The sequence below is a fragment of the Camelus dromedarius genome, chromosome 12 (genome assembly GCF_036321535.1).
Source record: "Camelus dromedarius isolate mCamDro1 chromosome 12, mCamDro1.pat, whole genome shotgun sequence".
Classification (NCBI taxonomy): domain Eukaryota; kingdom Metazoa; phylum Chordata; class Mammalia; order Artiodactyla; family Camelidae; genus Camelus; species Camelus dromedarius.
In genome coordinates, this window is record NC_087447.1 from 56,404,984 (window position 1) to 56,418,565 (window position 13,582).

Consider the following 13,582-nt stretch of genomic DNA (forward strand, 5'->3'; position numbering starts at 1 on the left):
AGTTGGGGAGCCCTATGCTTGTCTCCCTTTTGGCTGAGGAAGAAGCTCATGCGTAGGGAGAGAATGGGTCCTGTTAACCACAGATGGCAGAGGGGTCAGGATTCAAAACTAATTACTTGATTGCAGAGTCACTTTTCTTCTGACTGCAGGGAACAGAATGTTTTTCAGAGTGCATTATTCACTCGATATGAGGCATACTGCTTCATACCAGTTGGAACAATGGGCATAGCTGAGAATACCATTCTTGTTTTTTAGAAAAAAAGGAGTCGCTCTGTGTTATGATGTGAGGGTAAGGCCTTCACATTTTTGGCTTCATCTTAGCAGAGAATAAGAATCAGTGATTGCATTTATCACAGAGGTCATTTTATTCAACTGGAAAACAAGGCAAAATGCTAATAAGCTTTCGTGAATAAGAAGAAAGAAAAGGTTTGGAAACAGCTCTAGAAGATGTCATTATTTAGCACAGCTGAAGGAAGGCTTCTTTGTGTAGTGACTAAACTGGAATGATAGCCCCTCAGTGTGCTGCCCTAGGAGGTCTTTATACGCAATGAGGAAGGTGAGGTAGGCACCAGCAGGAAGCTCCGTGCCCTCGCCCCTACCACAACCCACCTCACTGTGGGCCTCCAGAGCCACCCCGAGTGCTGGGCGGGGAATTCTACTTAGGGATTTCTAGGCTTAGAGTCAGTTCTAGTTCTTGATCATTTTTTATCCTAGGAAATGCTTCACTATGTCTAGTTTAACATTAGACATTAAGTTATAAATGAATGTAGTTTATAAATGCTGCCACATTATAGGAGATGGTGGTGTACAGTGAAGTCGTTTGATTTCAAATCTAGGCTGTGCTGTTTTCTAAGTCTTCTGGAAAAGTACTTAACCTCTCTGAGAATCTATTTTAAGAAAAAAAAAATGATGCCTATTTCATAAGACTATTTTGGAAACAACATCAGATAATATGGATGGATGGATAGATGGCTTGGCGCCTAATAAGCACTGAATAAATGTCAGTTTCTTTCCCCTTAAAGGAATATCCATAATTTTGTTCTATTTTTATTCCTGATAAATTGCACATTTTGAATATAATCTCATTAAGCACTAATGAAGCTACAGACTCCTAACACTGGCAGTGTTTTCTTAATAAAATGCTGTCCCATCCCTTTGGATGTCTTTCCCACGTACCCAACTTAACATGCAGAATTCAAAACTAATCGCAGTCCTTTGGAAGATGTGATAAGCAACTGGGTTCTGTGGAAGTTTTTCTAAACTATGGGCCTTTCTAGACAGGAAACCGAGGAGGGTGACTGGAGGTGCAGTCACAGGGATGCACTGCAGGTGCCGGCTGACGGCTGTGCTCACAGGATCCGAGACTATGTCCCCTCACGTGTTTAAGTGGTCTCTTTGCTTTAACTTTTTCAGATTATATACATACACTAGAAACGTAAGAGCATTTCTTATTCTGGCCCTAAATTCCTTCTTTTGGAGCTAAGGATAAGCGGATATGTAGAAAAGGCTTAGGTTATTATTTACTGTGTTATATTTTTAATTTTTAATATAAATATTACCTTAGCAATGAGGCAAACTCAATGATTTGAATTGCTTCCATAAATGATTATTGCTCATATAATATGCTTCTCCAGAATATAGCAAAGATACCAGTCCCTGACTGTTTTAACAAATCTTTACTATAAATGAGAAACTCTGACGCCTGTTAAACTAAGTATATATTATGTATAACGGCAATAGCAACAACCATTACTAGCTGGCATTATACGTATGTATGTATACAGAGAGTTCTTTCTTTCAAGAATTAAAATTATATATATATATAAATACGGAAATACCATCAGTATCTCCATTTTGCATATTGAAAAACCGAGGCACAAAGAAACCAAGTAACTTGCTGTCACGTAGCTTGTAAGTGTCTGAGGCCGGATTTTAACTCAGAGTCTGGCGAGGATCTGTGATCTAGACCGTTTGTATATTATTACAGAACCAAATGCTATGAAGTACTGTTGAGAACTTCTTGTGTGTGTCTTAATAAATGTTGCAATGGAGACAGCAGTGTACTGTTGAGGAAAAAGTTACTTAATTTTCCTGAGCTAAGTTTCTATTTAGTTGAACACTCCTATCTATCTTTGTTTTCTTTTTTAATACAGGAGGTGAAGTGGTTTGAGATTTACCATCAAGAACAGAAGAGGAGGACTAGCAGAAGGAGGTATCCTTTTGCGGGAAGGGCAGTGTTCATGAGAGGGCACATACCTTCCCATATAGGCTTAGGGACATTCACTGGATTTCCTTAGCTGAAGGCAAGAAAGGACACTCCATGAAAAGTGTTTATGCTATTCCAGGAAGGAAAGATTAACTTCCCTCCCAGGCAAATGTCCCCTTACTCCTGGAGTTTGCTGACTTACCCTAGGGGAGAGAAGATGAGAAGGTCCCACAGGAAGGGCGGAGGCCAGGACTAACCCTGGTAAGCTCCCCGGAGGGATAGGAAGATGCTGCTTGCATCTGCAGGCCTCCCACTGGAAGCTGCTGAGGACAGATGAGAAAGGGGGAAGAAGGCTTGGGAGGAGGGCCAGCTGCAGCTTGGGTAGAGCGGTTAGTGCATCAGAAGACTAGTGTGCTGCCCCTGGTGGGGGGCGGGCAGCAGAGCTGGCTGAGCCTCCCAGGGGACCGGACGCGTTGCTTGAGTCTCTTACAGTGGTGCCTGTTTGGTCTTCCACCCAATCCAGGCTACATCACCAGTGATAACCAATAGGAAGTGGACAGAGGAGCAATCTAAGAGGAAGGAAGATCTAGAGGGTGTTAAGAGAAAGAGAGCAGACCACAGCTCTGTCAACTCTAGAATACTTGGGTGGAACTCAAGTCTTAATTTTCTTGGAAGGAGAGACAGAGGTCTGAATAAAACATATTAAGACTTTAAAATGGGGAGGATGGGGGTTGAGCCAAGATGGCAGAGTAGAAAGACTCACAGCTCACCCTGTCCCACAGATACACCAAGAATTACATCTGCAAACCCACTGAATCGCACGCAATACCTACTGGACTCTGGCAGAGTGTCTCTCACTTTGAAATACAGGAGGATTCTCACAAAATCTGGTAAGAAAAAAAAAAAATCGGTGTAGGGAGGGAGTGGCACCCTCACTCTGGGACACACCCTCTCCAGCTAGGAGGTCAGGGAAACTGACAGGGAGGGTCCCTGCAATCCCTGGTCCAGACGCGAGCTAGACTGGCTGCTAGAGATTGGTGAGGAACCCAGGCAGAGGGCTGGGGCCCACTGCACAGAGGCAGCCTCTGGGGACTGGAGGGTGGTGTGAGCTCTAACTGGGGGTACGTGCAGAACAGAACAGCCTGGGACCCACATAAAATAGTACCACTGTTGGGGTGTGTGTGGGGGAGGGGTACAACATAGCTCCAGGCAGCGAGAGGGCAGATTTGCAATTTTCTGGACCCATTGTGGACGGACCCACGCCTCTGGGACAAACAGGCAGTGAGCGGAGTTCTGATGCACAGCTGGGGTGAGTATGGGTATCTACAACAGGCCAGAGTACAGTAATGTATGCAGGGCTGTGGTCTGCACTGACCGTGTGGCACAACACAGGTTCAGATGTGTGACTGCACACTTGCTACGGCAGGTCCTAGTGCCTGACACTGGAGGATCTGCACTGGTGGCTCCTGGAGGAGCACCAGAGCAGGTGGCGACAATGGCAGCATCACCAAAGAGTACCTTGTAAGCCGACATAACAAGTAACAGACACCACCACAGAGGGCACTTCCCAGTGGACATCTGCCTACTCTTCTTCCCAGCTGAAGCAGTCCAGCCCTGCCTACTACACACCACAGCACAAAAAAGGAGGCTGGGCTCAACAACAATCGGGGCAGGTTCTAAAAACCACAACAACCACGCCCCCAATCAAAGGGATAACAGCCAACACTCACAGAAGAAAGACATGGCGAACAGCCATCACAACAAAACTTAGATGCACACAGTCTACACAGGAAAGCTCCCGCGTTACAGCCCTTCAGGACCACAGTAGATAACTGATACTCCTAAATCCATACAGCCAGAGAGATAGAAGTAAAATGAAGTAGAGGAACTACTCCCAATTAAAAGAACAATCAATGAAATAGACTGATTGATAGTAAGACTTCAAAAAGGGAGTGATCAAAGCACTGAAGGAACTAAGACTATGAATAGAGACAGAATACTTTGAAAAGGAAATTGAAACTATAAAGAGCCAATTAAAAACAGAAAACTCAATTGCTGAGATAAGAGGTGAGTGGAAGGCAGTCAAAAGGCAGAGGAATGAATAAGCGACTTAGAAGATAGGATCACAGAAGCCACCCAATCAGAACAGCAGGTAAAAACTAATGAAAGCAATGTAAGGGACCTATGGGATAATATAAAGCATAAAAGGGGTCCCAGAAGGAGAAGAAAGAGAGAAGGGGGTTGAAAAGAAATTATGACTGAAAACTTTCCAAACCTAAAGGAATCAGATATCCAAGTACAGGAAGCACAGAGGGACCCAAACAGACCCATACCAAGGCATATTATAATCAGGATCACCAGGGTTAAGGATAAAGAAATAATTCTAAAGGCAGCGAGAGGAAAACAATTAGTTACAATGGAACCCCCCCCCACCATAAGGCTTTCAGCTGATTTCTCTATACAAACACACACTAGTGGCTAAAGTCCTGAATGAGAAGAAGCTGCAACCTAGGATACTCTATCCAGCAAGACTGTCCTTTAGAGTAGAAGGAGAGAGAATTTCACAAACAAAAACTAAAAGAATTCAGCAATACTAAACCTATAGTAAAAGAGGAAGCTACAGAAATGAGAAACCCATAACTGGAAATGTGTTAACTACAATGAGTTGCAGGAGAATAAACATGAAGATGTAAAAATAAAGAATATCAAAATCATAAAAGGTGGGAGAGGGGAGCAAGAAAATACAGATTTTTTGGTCTCTCTTTGTTTTTTTCTTCATTCTTTTTAGGATGTATTTGAGCCAAATGACTATTGGTCTAAAGCAAACAGATATAGTAAGGGGTTAACGTACTTGAAAAACAGGGTAGCCGTAAATCATGAGCACACAAAAGCACAAAAAAACAACAAGAAACCAAGCTAATACAAAAGAAAATTACCAAACCACAAAAAGAAAAACAAAAAGAAAGGAACAAGGAAGAAATACCAAATCAACTGGAAAACAAAGTTCAAAATGATAATAAACACACATCTATCAATAATCATTATAAATGTCAAAAATGTCAATGGACTAAATGCTCCAATCAAGACAGAGTCAGATAATAAAAGCCTATACAAGAGACCCCACTTTAAAGTGAAGGACACATAGACTGAAAGTGAGAGGATGGAAAAAGATACTTAATGCAAATGGAAATGACAAGAAAGTGGGAGTAGCAATATTCATATCAGACAAAATAGACAAAGGCCATAAAGAAGGACACTATATGATGATCAAAGGAGCAATACAAGATGAGGATATTACACTCATTAACATGTATGCACTCAATATAGGAGCACCTAAATGTAGAAAACAAGTATTAACAGACATAAAGGGAGAAACTGATGGGAATATAACAGTAGGAGATTTTAAAACCCCACTAACATCACTGGATAGGTCTTCCAGACAGAAAATCAGTAAGGCAACAGGGATGCTAAACGACACAATAGAGCAGGTGGACTTGGTTCATATTTTTAGGATATTACATCCCCCAAAAAACAATATACATTCTTTTCAAGTGCTCACGGACCATTCTCTAGGATAGACCACATAGGCACAAAAGAAGCCTTAACAAATTTAAGATGATAGAAATTATTTCAAGCATCTTTTCTGACTACAATGGCATGAAACTAGAAATCAACCACAGAAAAATAAATGAGAAAAAAACTAACAGCATGGAAACTAAACAGCATACCACTTAAAAAGCCAACGGGTGGATGATTAAATCAAAGGGGAAATTTAAAAGGTCCTTGAGACAAATGACAGTGAAAACACAACCACACAAAATCTATGAGATGCAACAAAAGCAGTCCTAAGTGGGAAGTTCATAGCAACACAGGCCTTCCTCAAAAAAGAACAAAAGCCAAAGCCAAAGTCAGCAGAAGGAAGGAAATAAAGATTAAAAAACAAAAGAAAAAATCAACCAAACCAAGAGCTGGTTTTTTTGGAAGAGTAAAGAAAGTTAAGAAACCTCTAGCCAAGCTCACCAAGAAGAAACGACAGAGCACACAAATAAACAAAATAGAAAATAGAGTGCAACCAACACCACAGAAATCCAAAAAAAATCATAAGAGAACAACTAATGAACAACTAATATAGCAATAAATTGGACAACCTAGAAGAAATAGACAAGTTTCTAGAAACATACAGTCCACCAAAACTGAATCAAGAAGAAATAGATAATCTGAACAGACAAATCACTAGAAGTGAAATAGAATCAGCAATTAAAAAAAAACCTCCCTGCAAACAGAAGTCCAGGACCAGATGGCTTCACTGGGGAATTCTATCAAATACACAAAGAAGAGCTCATACCAATCCTCCTCAAACTCTTACAAAAGGCTGACGAGGAGGAGAGTACTCTCAAACTCATTTTATGAAGCCAGCATCCCCCTGATACCAAAGCCAGTCAAAGACACTACCAAATAAGAAAGCTACAGGCCAATATTGTTGATGAACATAGATGCAAAAATCCTAAAATATTAGCAAACAGAATCCAACAACACATAAAAAGGTCATACACCATGATCAAGTTGGATTCACCCCAGGGACACAAGGATGGTTCAACATAGGCAAATCAATTAATGTGATACACCAAATCAGTAAGAGAAAGGACGTAAGCCACATGGTTATCTCCGAAGATGCAGAAAATGCATTGATAAAATTCAACACCCATTTAAGATAAAAACTCTTACCAAAGTGGACACAGAGGGAACATAATAAAATCTATTTATGACAAATCTATAGCCAGCATAATACTCAACAGTGAAAATCTGAATGCCTTCCCACTAAAATCTGGAACAAGACAGGGATGCCCACTCTCACCACTTCAATACAGTGTTAGAAGTCCTAGCCACAGCAACTAGACTACACAAATAAATAAATAAAAGGGATCCAAATTGAAAGAGAAGAGGTAAAATTGTCCTTATATGTGGATGACATGATACTATATATAGAAAACCCTAAAGGCTCCACACGAAAACTACTAGAGCTAATAAAAGAATTTTGCAAGGTATCAGGATGCAGGATTAACATACAGAAATCAGTGGCATTTATTTACATAACAATGAAATATCAGAAAAGGAAAGTAAAGAAACAATCCCTTTTAAAATTGCATCAAAAAAATAAAATACTTAGGAATGAACCTGACCAAGGAAATGAAAGACCTGTATGCAGAGAACTACAAGACACTGACTCAGGAAATTAAAGTTGACTTAAAGAAACAGAAAGATATCCCATATTCTTGGAATGGAAGAAGTAATATTACTAAAATGACCATACTACCCAATGCAATCTACAGATTTAATGTGATCCTTATCAAATTACCCAGGACATTTTTCCACAGAAGTAGAACAAATAATCCTAAAATTTATATGCAATCACAAAAGACCCAGAATTGACAAAGCATTACTGAAGAAAAAGAATGAAGCTGGAGGAATAACCCTTCCAGACTACAGACAATACTACAGAACTACAGCAACCAAAACATCATGGTATTGGTATAAAAGCAAACATACATCAGTCAAACAGAATAGAGAGCCCAGAAATAAACCCACAACCTTTTGGTCAATTAATCTTTGACAAAGGAGGCAAGAACATAAAAGGAGTAAAAACAGTCTCTTTAGCAAATGGTGTTGGGAAAACTGGACAGCAGCATGTAAATTAATGAAGTTAGACTACTCCCTCACACCATATGCAAAAATAGATTCAAAATGGCTTTAAGAGTTAAACATAAGACACTATAAACCTCTTAGAAGAAAACATAAGCAAAACATTATCCAACATAAATCTCAGCAGTGTTCTCCTAGGGCAAGCTACGCAAGCAATAGAAATCAAAGCAAAAATAAACACATAGGACCTAATTAAACTTACAATCTTTTGCACAGCTAAGGAAGCCATAAGCAAAACAAAAAGATGACCTACGGAATGGGAGAAAATATTTGCAAAAGATGAGACTGACAAGGGCTTAACTTCCAGAATATATCAACAGCTCATACAACTTAATAACAAAAAAAAAACCCAATCCAAAAGTGGGCAGAAGACCTTAACAAGCAATTCTCTAATGAAGACATACAAATAGTCAACAGGCACATGAAAAAATGCTATCACTAATTATCAGACAAATGTAAATCAAAACTACAATGAAGTGTCACCTCACACCAGTCAGATTGGCCATCATTCAAAAGTCCACAAACGATAAATGCTGGCGAGGCTGTGGAGAAAAGAGCACCCTCGTACACTGTTTGTGGAAATGCAGTTTGGTGCAGCTGTTATGGAAAACACTATGGAGATTTCTCAAAAGACTAAAAATAGACTTACCATATGATCCAGCAATCCCACTCCTGGGCATATATCCTGAGGGAACCTTAATTCAAAAAGATACATGCACCCTAATGTTCATAGAAGCACTATTTACAATAGCCAAGACATAGAAACAACCTAAATATCCATCAACAGATGACTGGATAAAGAAGTTGTGGTATATTTATACAATGGACTACTACTCAGCCATAAAAAATAATAAAATAATGCCATTTGCAGCAACATGGATGGACCTGGAGATTGTCATTCTAAGTAAACCAGAAAGAAAAAGAAAAAGAAAAATACCATATTATATCACTTCTATGTGGAATCTGAAAAAAAAAAAAACAAAACTTATTTACAAAACAGAAACAGACTCACAGACATAGAAAACAAACTTACGGTTACTAGAGGGGGAAGGGGGTGGGAAGGGATAAACTGGGAATTTGAGATTTGCAGATACTAATATATATAAAATAAATAAACAAGTTTATACTGTACAGCACAGGGAACTGTATTCAATATTTTGCAGTAACTTATGGTGAAAAATATGAAAACAAATACACGAGTGTTCCTATATGAGTGAAGCATTGTGTTGTACACCAGAAATTGACACATTGTAAACTGACTATACTTCAATAAAAATATAAAAAAATAAAACGGGGAGGGCTAATAAGTGATAAAGTTAGAGATTTGAATTGAAATGCTATTAAGGAAGCCCACTCATCATTGGGAAATAGGATTGAACAAAAGCATAGTTGGTTACAGGTACTGGAAAAAATAAAATGATTTAGATTTAATTTTATATTTTAGCCAATTATTAAAATGTTCACAAAACAGCTGCAGTTATAAAGCAAGTGGAGGGAAATATTAGCCCCTTCTCAGCCCCTCCAGCTTTTATCTGACTGGAGTACAAAATACTAAGTCCTCTACATGTAAGCCTCCCGGCCAACATCTCCATTCTCATCTCCTGCCCCACTGCCTTACACTCTTGTTGCCACAACACTAACTCACTCTGTGGCCTTGAGACACCTCACATCTGCTCAGGGGTTCACGTTTTTGCACGTGCTCTTTCTCCTGTTCAGAGTCCCCTTCCTTCCGGTGTTTGTCAGGCAAATGTCCACAGATGCTTCAGTTCACAGCTTAAGGTATATCTTCTCTGAAACCATCCTGACCTGTTCCTCCCTCCTTCTCGGATACCCATTCCAGCTAGGTATCCTTCCTGGATCCTCCATTAATCCCTCACATGTATCTCCTGCGTGATGTTTACACTGTACGCAGGTATGTGTTCATATTTCTGTCATTCTCAATAGACAACGAGCCCTCGAAGGAAAAGAAGAGATCTTATTTGTTAAATGTAGTACCTAGCATAGTGCTTGGCATATAACATAAGCTTCATAGATATTTGCTAACAGAGAGAAAGAAAGGAGGGAGGGAGGGAGGAAAGAAGAAAAGAAACAAGGAATTTTTGCTCAAAATGATGAGGCTGCACAGTCTGGTTTAAGAGAAGACTCCATAATAATTCCTATCTTACCCTTCCAGGGAGATGGCCCGTTGGAGAGTCACTGAAGGCTGGCGGGTTGCAGTGCTGTGTTGGGAATGACTGCAAGAAAAGAGAAAAAACAAACACAGATCATTTATTTAAAATATCTTTGCACATTCTAACCAGTCCTATTGTCAACAGGCAAATTGATCTTGAAAGAAATAGAGATTAAATGGCTGTTCTTTGATGATAAGCAGAATCATCCACCAAAATATAACTCTATCAGGTAAGGGGTTAATATTTCTTTATAACTTGATTTCAACTTGTATTATGCAAAAGTAGCTTTAAATGAAGGGTAGACGTGAAAAAAAAATTTGGAATAGGTAATTATCTTTCCCTTGTAATAAGACAACAGAGCATAAAAACATAAATTTCATTATGATGCAGCATTATTTTTTTAATGCATAACATTTTTTCTAAATTTTACAAAGAGCAAATTTGCTAATTGGAGTAGTATTTAATTTTTATAAACATTAGTTCAAATTTGTAATACTTGTAAAGATAATCAACAGTGATTCAACTGTTGGATGAACACAAAAACATGAAAAATGGGATTTCCAGTTGCATATCGATCTTAGAATTTAATGTGATTCTGTATTTATTTTGGTTGCATGTAACAAGAAAGGATTGATTTTTATGGAAAAGTAGTTGCAATAGAAATTATAGTATCCAACATTTATTGAACACTTATATTGCCTGAGTCACTTTTCTAAGTACATGTTTACATTCTCTATTTCTTACAATCCTGTAAGTATGTACTGTCCTATTTAACAGATGAGGAAATGAAGGTACAGGAAAATTTAGAAATTTGTCCAAAGTCATGTGGTAAATACCTGTGCTTTAAATAGCACTAAACTGATTTTAGAGCCATTCTTCTTAACCATCCTGTTATATATCTCCCAAATGGTAACAGTTTTTCAGATTTGTAAGAATTTGCCTTGCAACTTCAGAATACTCTTCAGTCAGAAGGTGAAAAAGGGAAATGTTCCATCTGAGATATGCACAATGACAATCCCACAGCCAAAAGTAATGGATTGGGAGTGTCCTATGTGTTACAATGTACAATAAAAATGTATTTCAATGTGTAATTTTAGTTTGGAATATGTTTAATAGTTTAGTTGTAACAGTTACATATACATGTAATGAATGAAGGTGTGTGTATATAAATATATATATATATAAAGAGAAACTAGAGTAAAATGTTTGCAGAACATGAGGCACCTTCACACAACTCTGACTTCTCAGCAGATACTCGGAAAACACTGACATTACCACAGAGAGCCAGATTTTTGTTCAGAACTTTGGTTATTATGGATTTGAGAAGAGATGTCTCTCTGTGTGCATTTAACTGTGACATGGATGTCATTTATCTGAGGTTGAAGGAGCAGAATTTAGGGACTACAGCTAAGCTTAGAGAATGATTCTCAAATTAAAGATTGTGTCCTTTGTTTCCTAGCATCCCCTACAGTGCCAAGCACCACTTGTGTCCACTGAACATGTTTTGATTGATCAACTGAAAAGCAGCATAGCATTCAGGAGCTGGACCGTGTAGCCAGAGTGCCTGAGTTCAAATTCGAGCTCTGCCACATATACCAGTGTGACCTTGCTGGAATTTCTTAAAGCTCTCTCTGTCAATTTCTCATATGATTGGGATAGTAACAGTACCTTCCTCACATGGTTGTTATAATGATTCAATGAATACAGTGTTTAGAACAGTGTTGTCTGTTACATGGTAAAAGCTACATAAGTGTTTGTTAAATAAATCTATGTGATTTAGCAGAGTGTTCACTTTGAGCTGTTTAGCACTAAACAAGAATACTTATTGAGAGCACTTCAATTAGCCACACAGTCAGTGCCACAAGACGTGGATTTGTGAGGGTACTATAACTTTGGTGAGCAAGATCAAATTGAAGTATGTTTTCTATTGTAAAAACATTATAAAATTAATAGAAATCAAAATAAGAGAAAGTGAAAAAAAATCACATATAATTCCATTCCCTGGCCTCTGGCTTTACAGACTAATTCAATTCTCAGAGATGTCCTATAAGGTAGGTAGAAGTATCCTCATTTTATGTACAAGAAACAAAACAGAACTTACTGTGTCAGAAACCAACAGCTTGCAAATGTGGAGCCAGAATTCAAATGACTGCCTCTCTTGTTGCCAAGTGTATGTACTCCCCACTCTATGCTACTGACTCCCTGTATGTCTACATGTGTTTCATATTATTTTATATATACACATACTATATACAACTTCATATTCTGTATTTCCTCCTTAATCGTTTCTGATAGGGTTTCCATAATTATTATTTTGGTGTTATATGATAAGTCCCTCTGAAGATGTAATTTACTTAGCCATCCTTTTACAGTTGGATATTTGGGTTATTTCTATTGTTTTAATACTGTAAACAATGCTGCAATAAACACAGGGATAGCAATTACTTTCTTCAGCTTGACAATTTCCTTTGAATGCATCCCTAAAATAGAAACATTAAGTTGTGTTTTATGACTTATGTTATCACTTTTCAAAAATTTGTATCATCTTTCTTACTGCCTCTAAAATATATACATATATGTATGTATGGCCAAGTTTCACCACAATCTTATAAGCAATGACATTATTTTGTTGAGAACTCTCAACAAAATGTTAGCAAGCAGAATCCAACAATACATAAAAAAAGATCATACATCATGATCAAGTTGGATTCATCCCAGGGTCACAAGGGTGATTCAGCACAATGTGACCACCACATCAACAAAAGAAGAGACAAAAACCACATGATCATCTCAAAAGATGCAGAAAAAGCATTTGAGACAATTCAGCATTCTTTCATGATAAACTCTTATCAAAGTGGGTATAGAGGGAACATATTTAAACATAATAAAAGCTATTTATGGCAAACCCACAGCCAGCATAACACTCAGCAGTGAAAAGCCAGAAACCTTCCCGCTAAAATCTGGACCTCAGACAAGAATGACTACTCTCCTCTCACTACTTCTATTCAACATAGTACTGGAAGTCCTAGACATCAGTTATACAAGAAAAAGAAATAAAACGAATCCAAATCAGAAGGGAAGAGGTAAAACTGTCATTATATGCAGATGACATGATACTATATATAGAAAACCCTAAAGATTCCACATAAAAACTACTAGAACGGATTAATTCAACAGGGTAGCAGGTTACAAGATTAACATACAGAAATCAGTTGCATTTCTTTACACTAACAATGAGATACCAGAAAGGAAAAGTAGAAAAAAATTTTTTTAAATCACATCAAAAAATTAATAAAGTAGGAATAAACCTGACCAAGGAGGTGAAAGACATACGTTGAGAACTATAAAACGTTGATTTAAAAAAACAAAAAAAAACTGAAAGTGATTCAAAGAAATGGAAAGATATCCCATGCTTTGGATTGGAAGAATTAGTATTATTAAAATGACCCTATTACCCAAAGCAGTCTACAGATTTAATGCGATTCCTATCAAATTACCCATGACA

General features: G+C 38.1%; 1 protein-coding gene across 20 annotated transcripts in view; it reads right to left on the bottom strand.

Annotated features, from left to right (window-relative positions):
- The window catches only part of DLG2 (discs large MAGUK scaffold protein 2), a 1,729,700-nt gene that overhangs the window by 362,179 nt on the left and 1,353,939 nt on the right, over positions 1–13,582 (bottom strand). For all 20 annotated transcript variants that reach the window (XM_031460460.2, XM_031460461.2, XM_031460455.2 and 17 more), the window contains one exon: positions 10,072–10,140. In XM_031460460.2, coding sequence (XP_031316320.1) covers positions 10,072–10,140 — 69 coding nt within the window. The remainder of the gene's footprint in view (positions 1–10,071; positions 10,141–13,582) is intronic.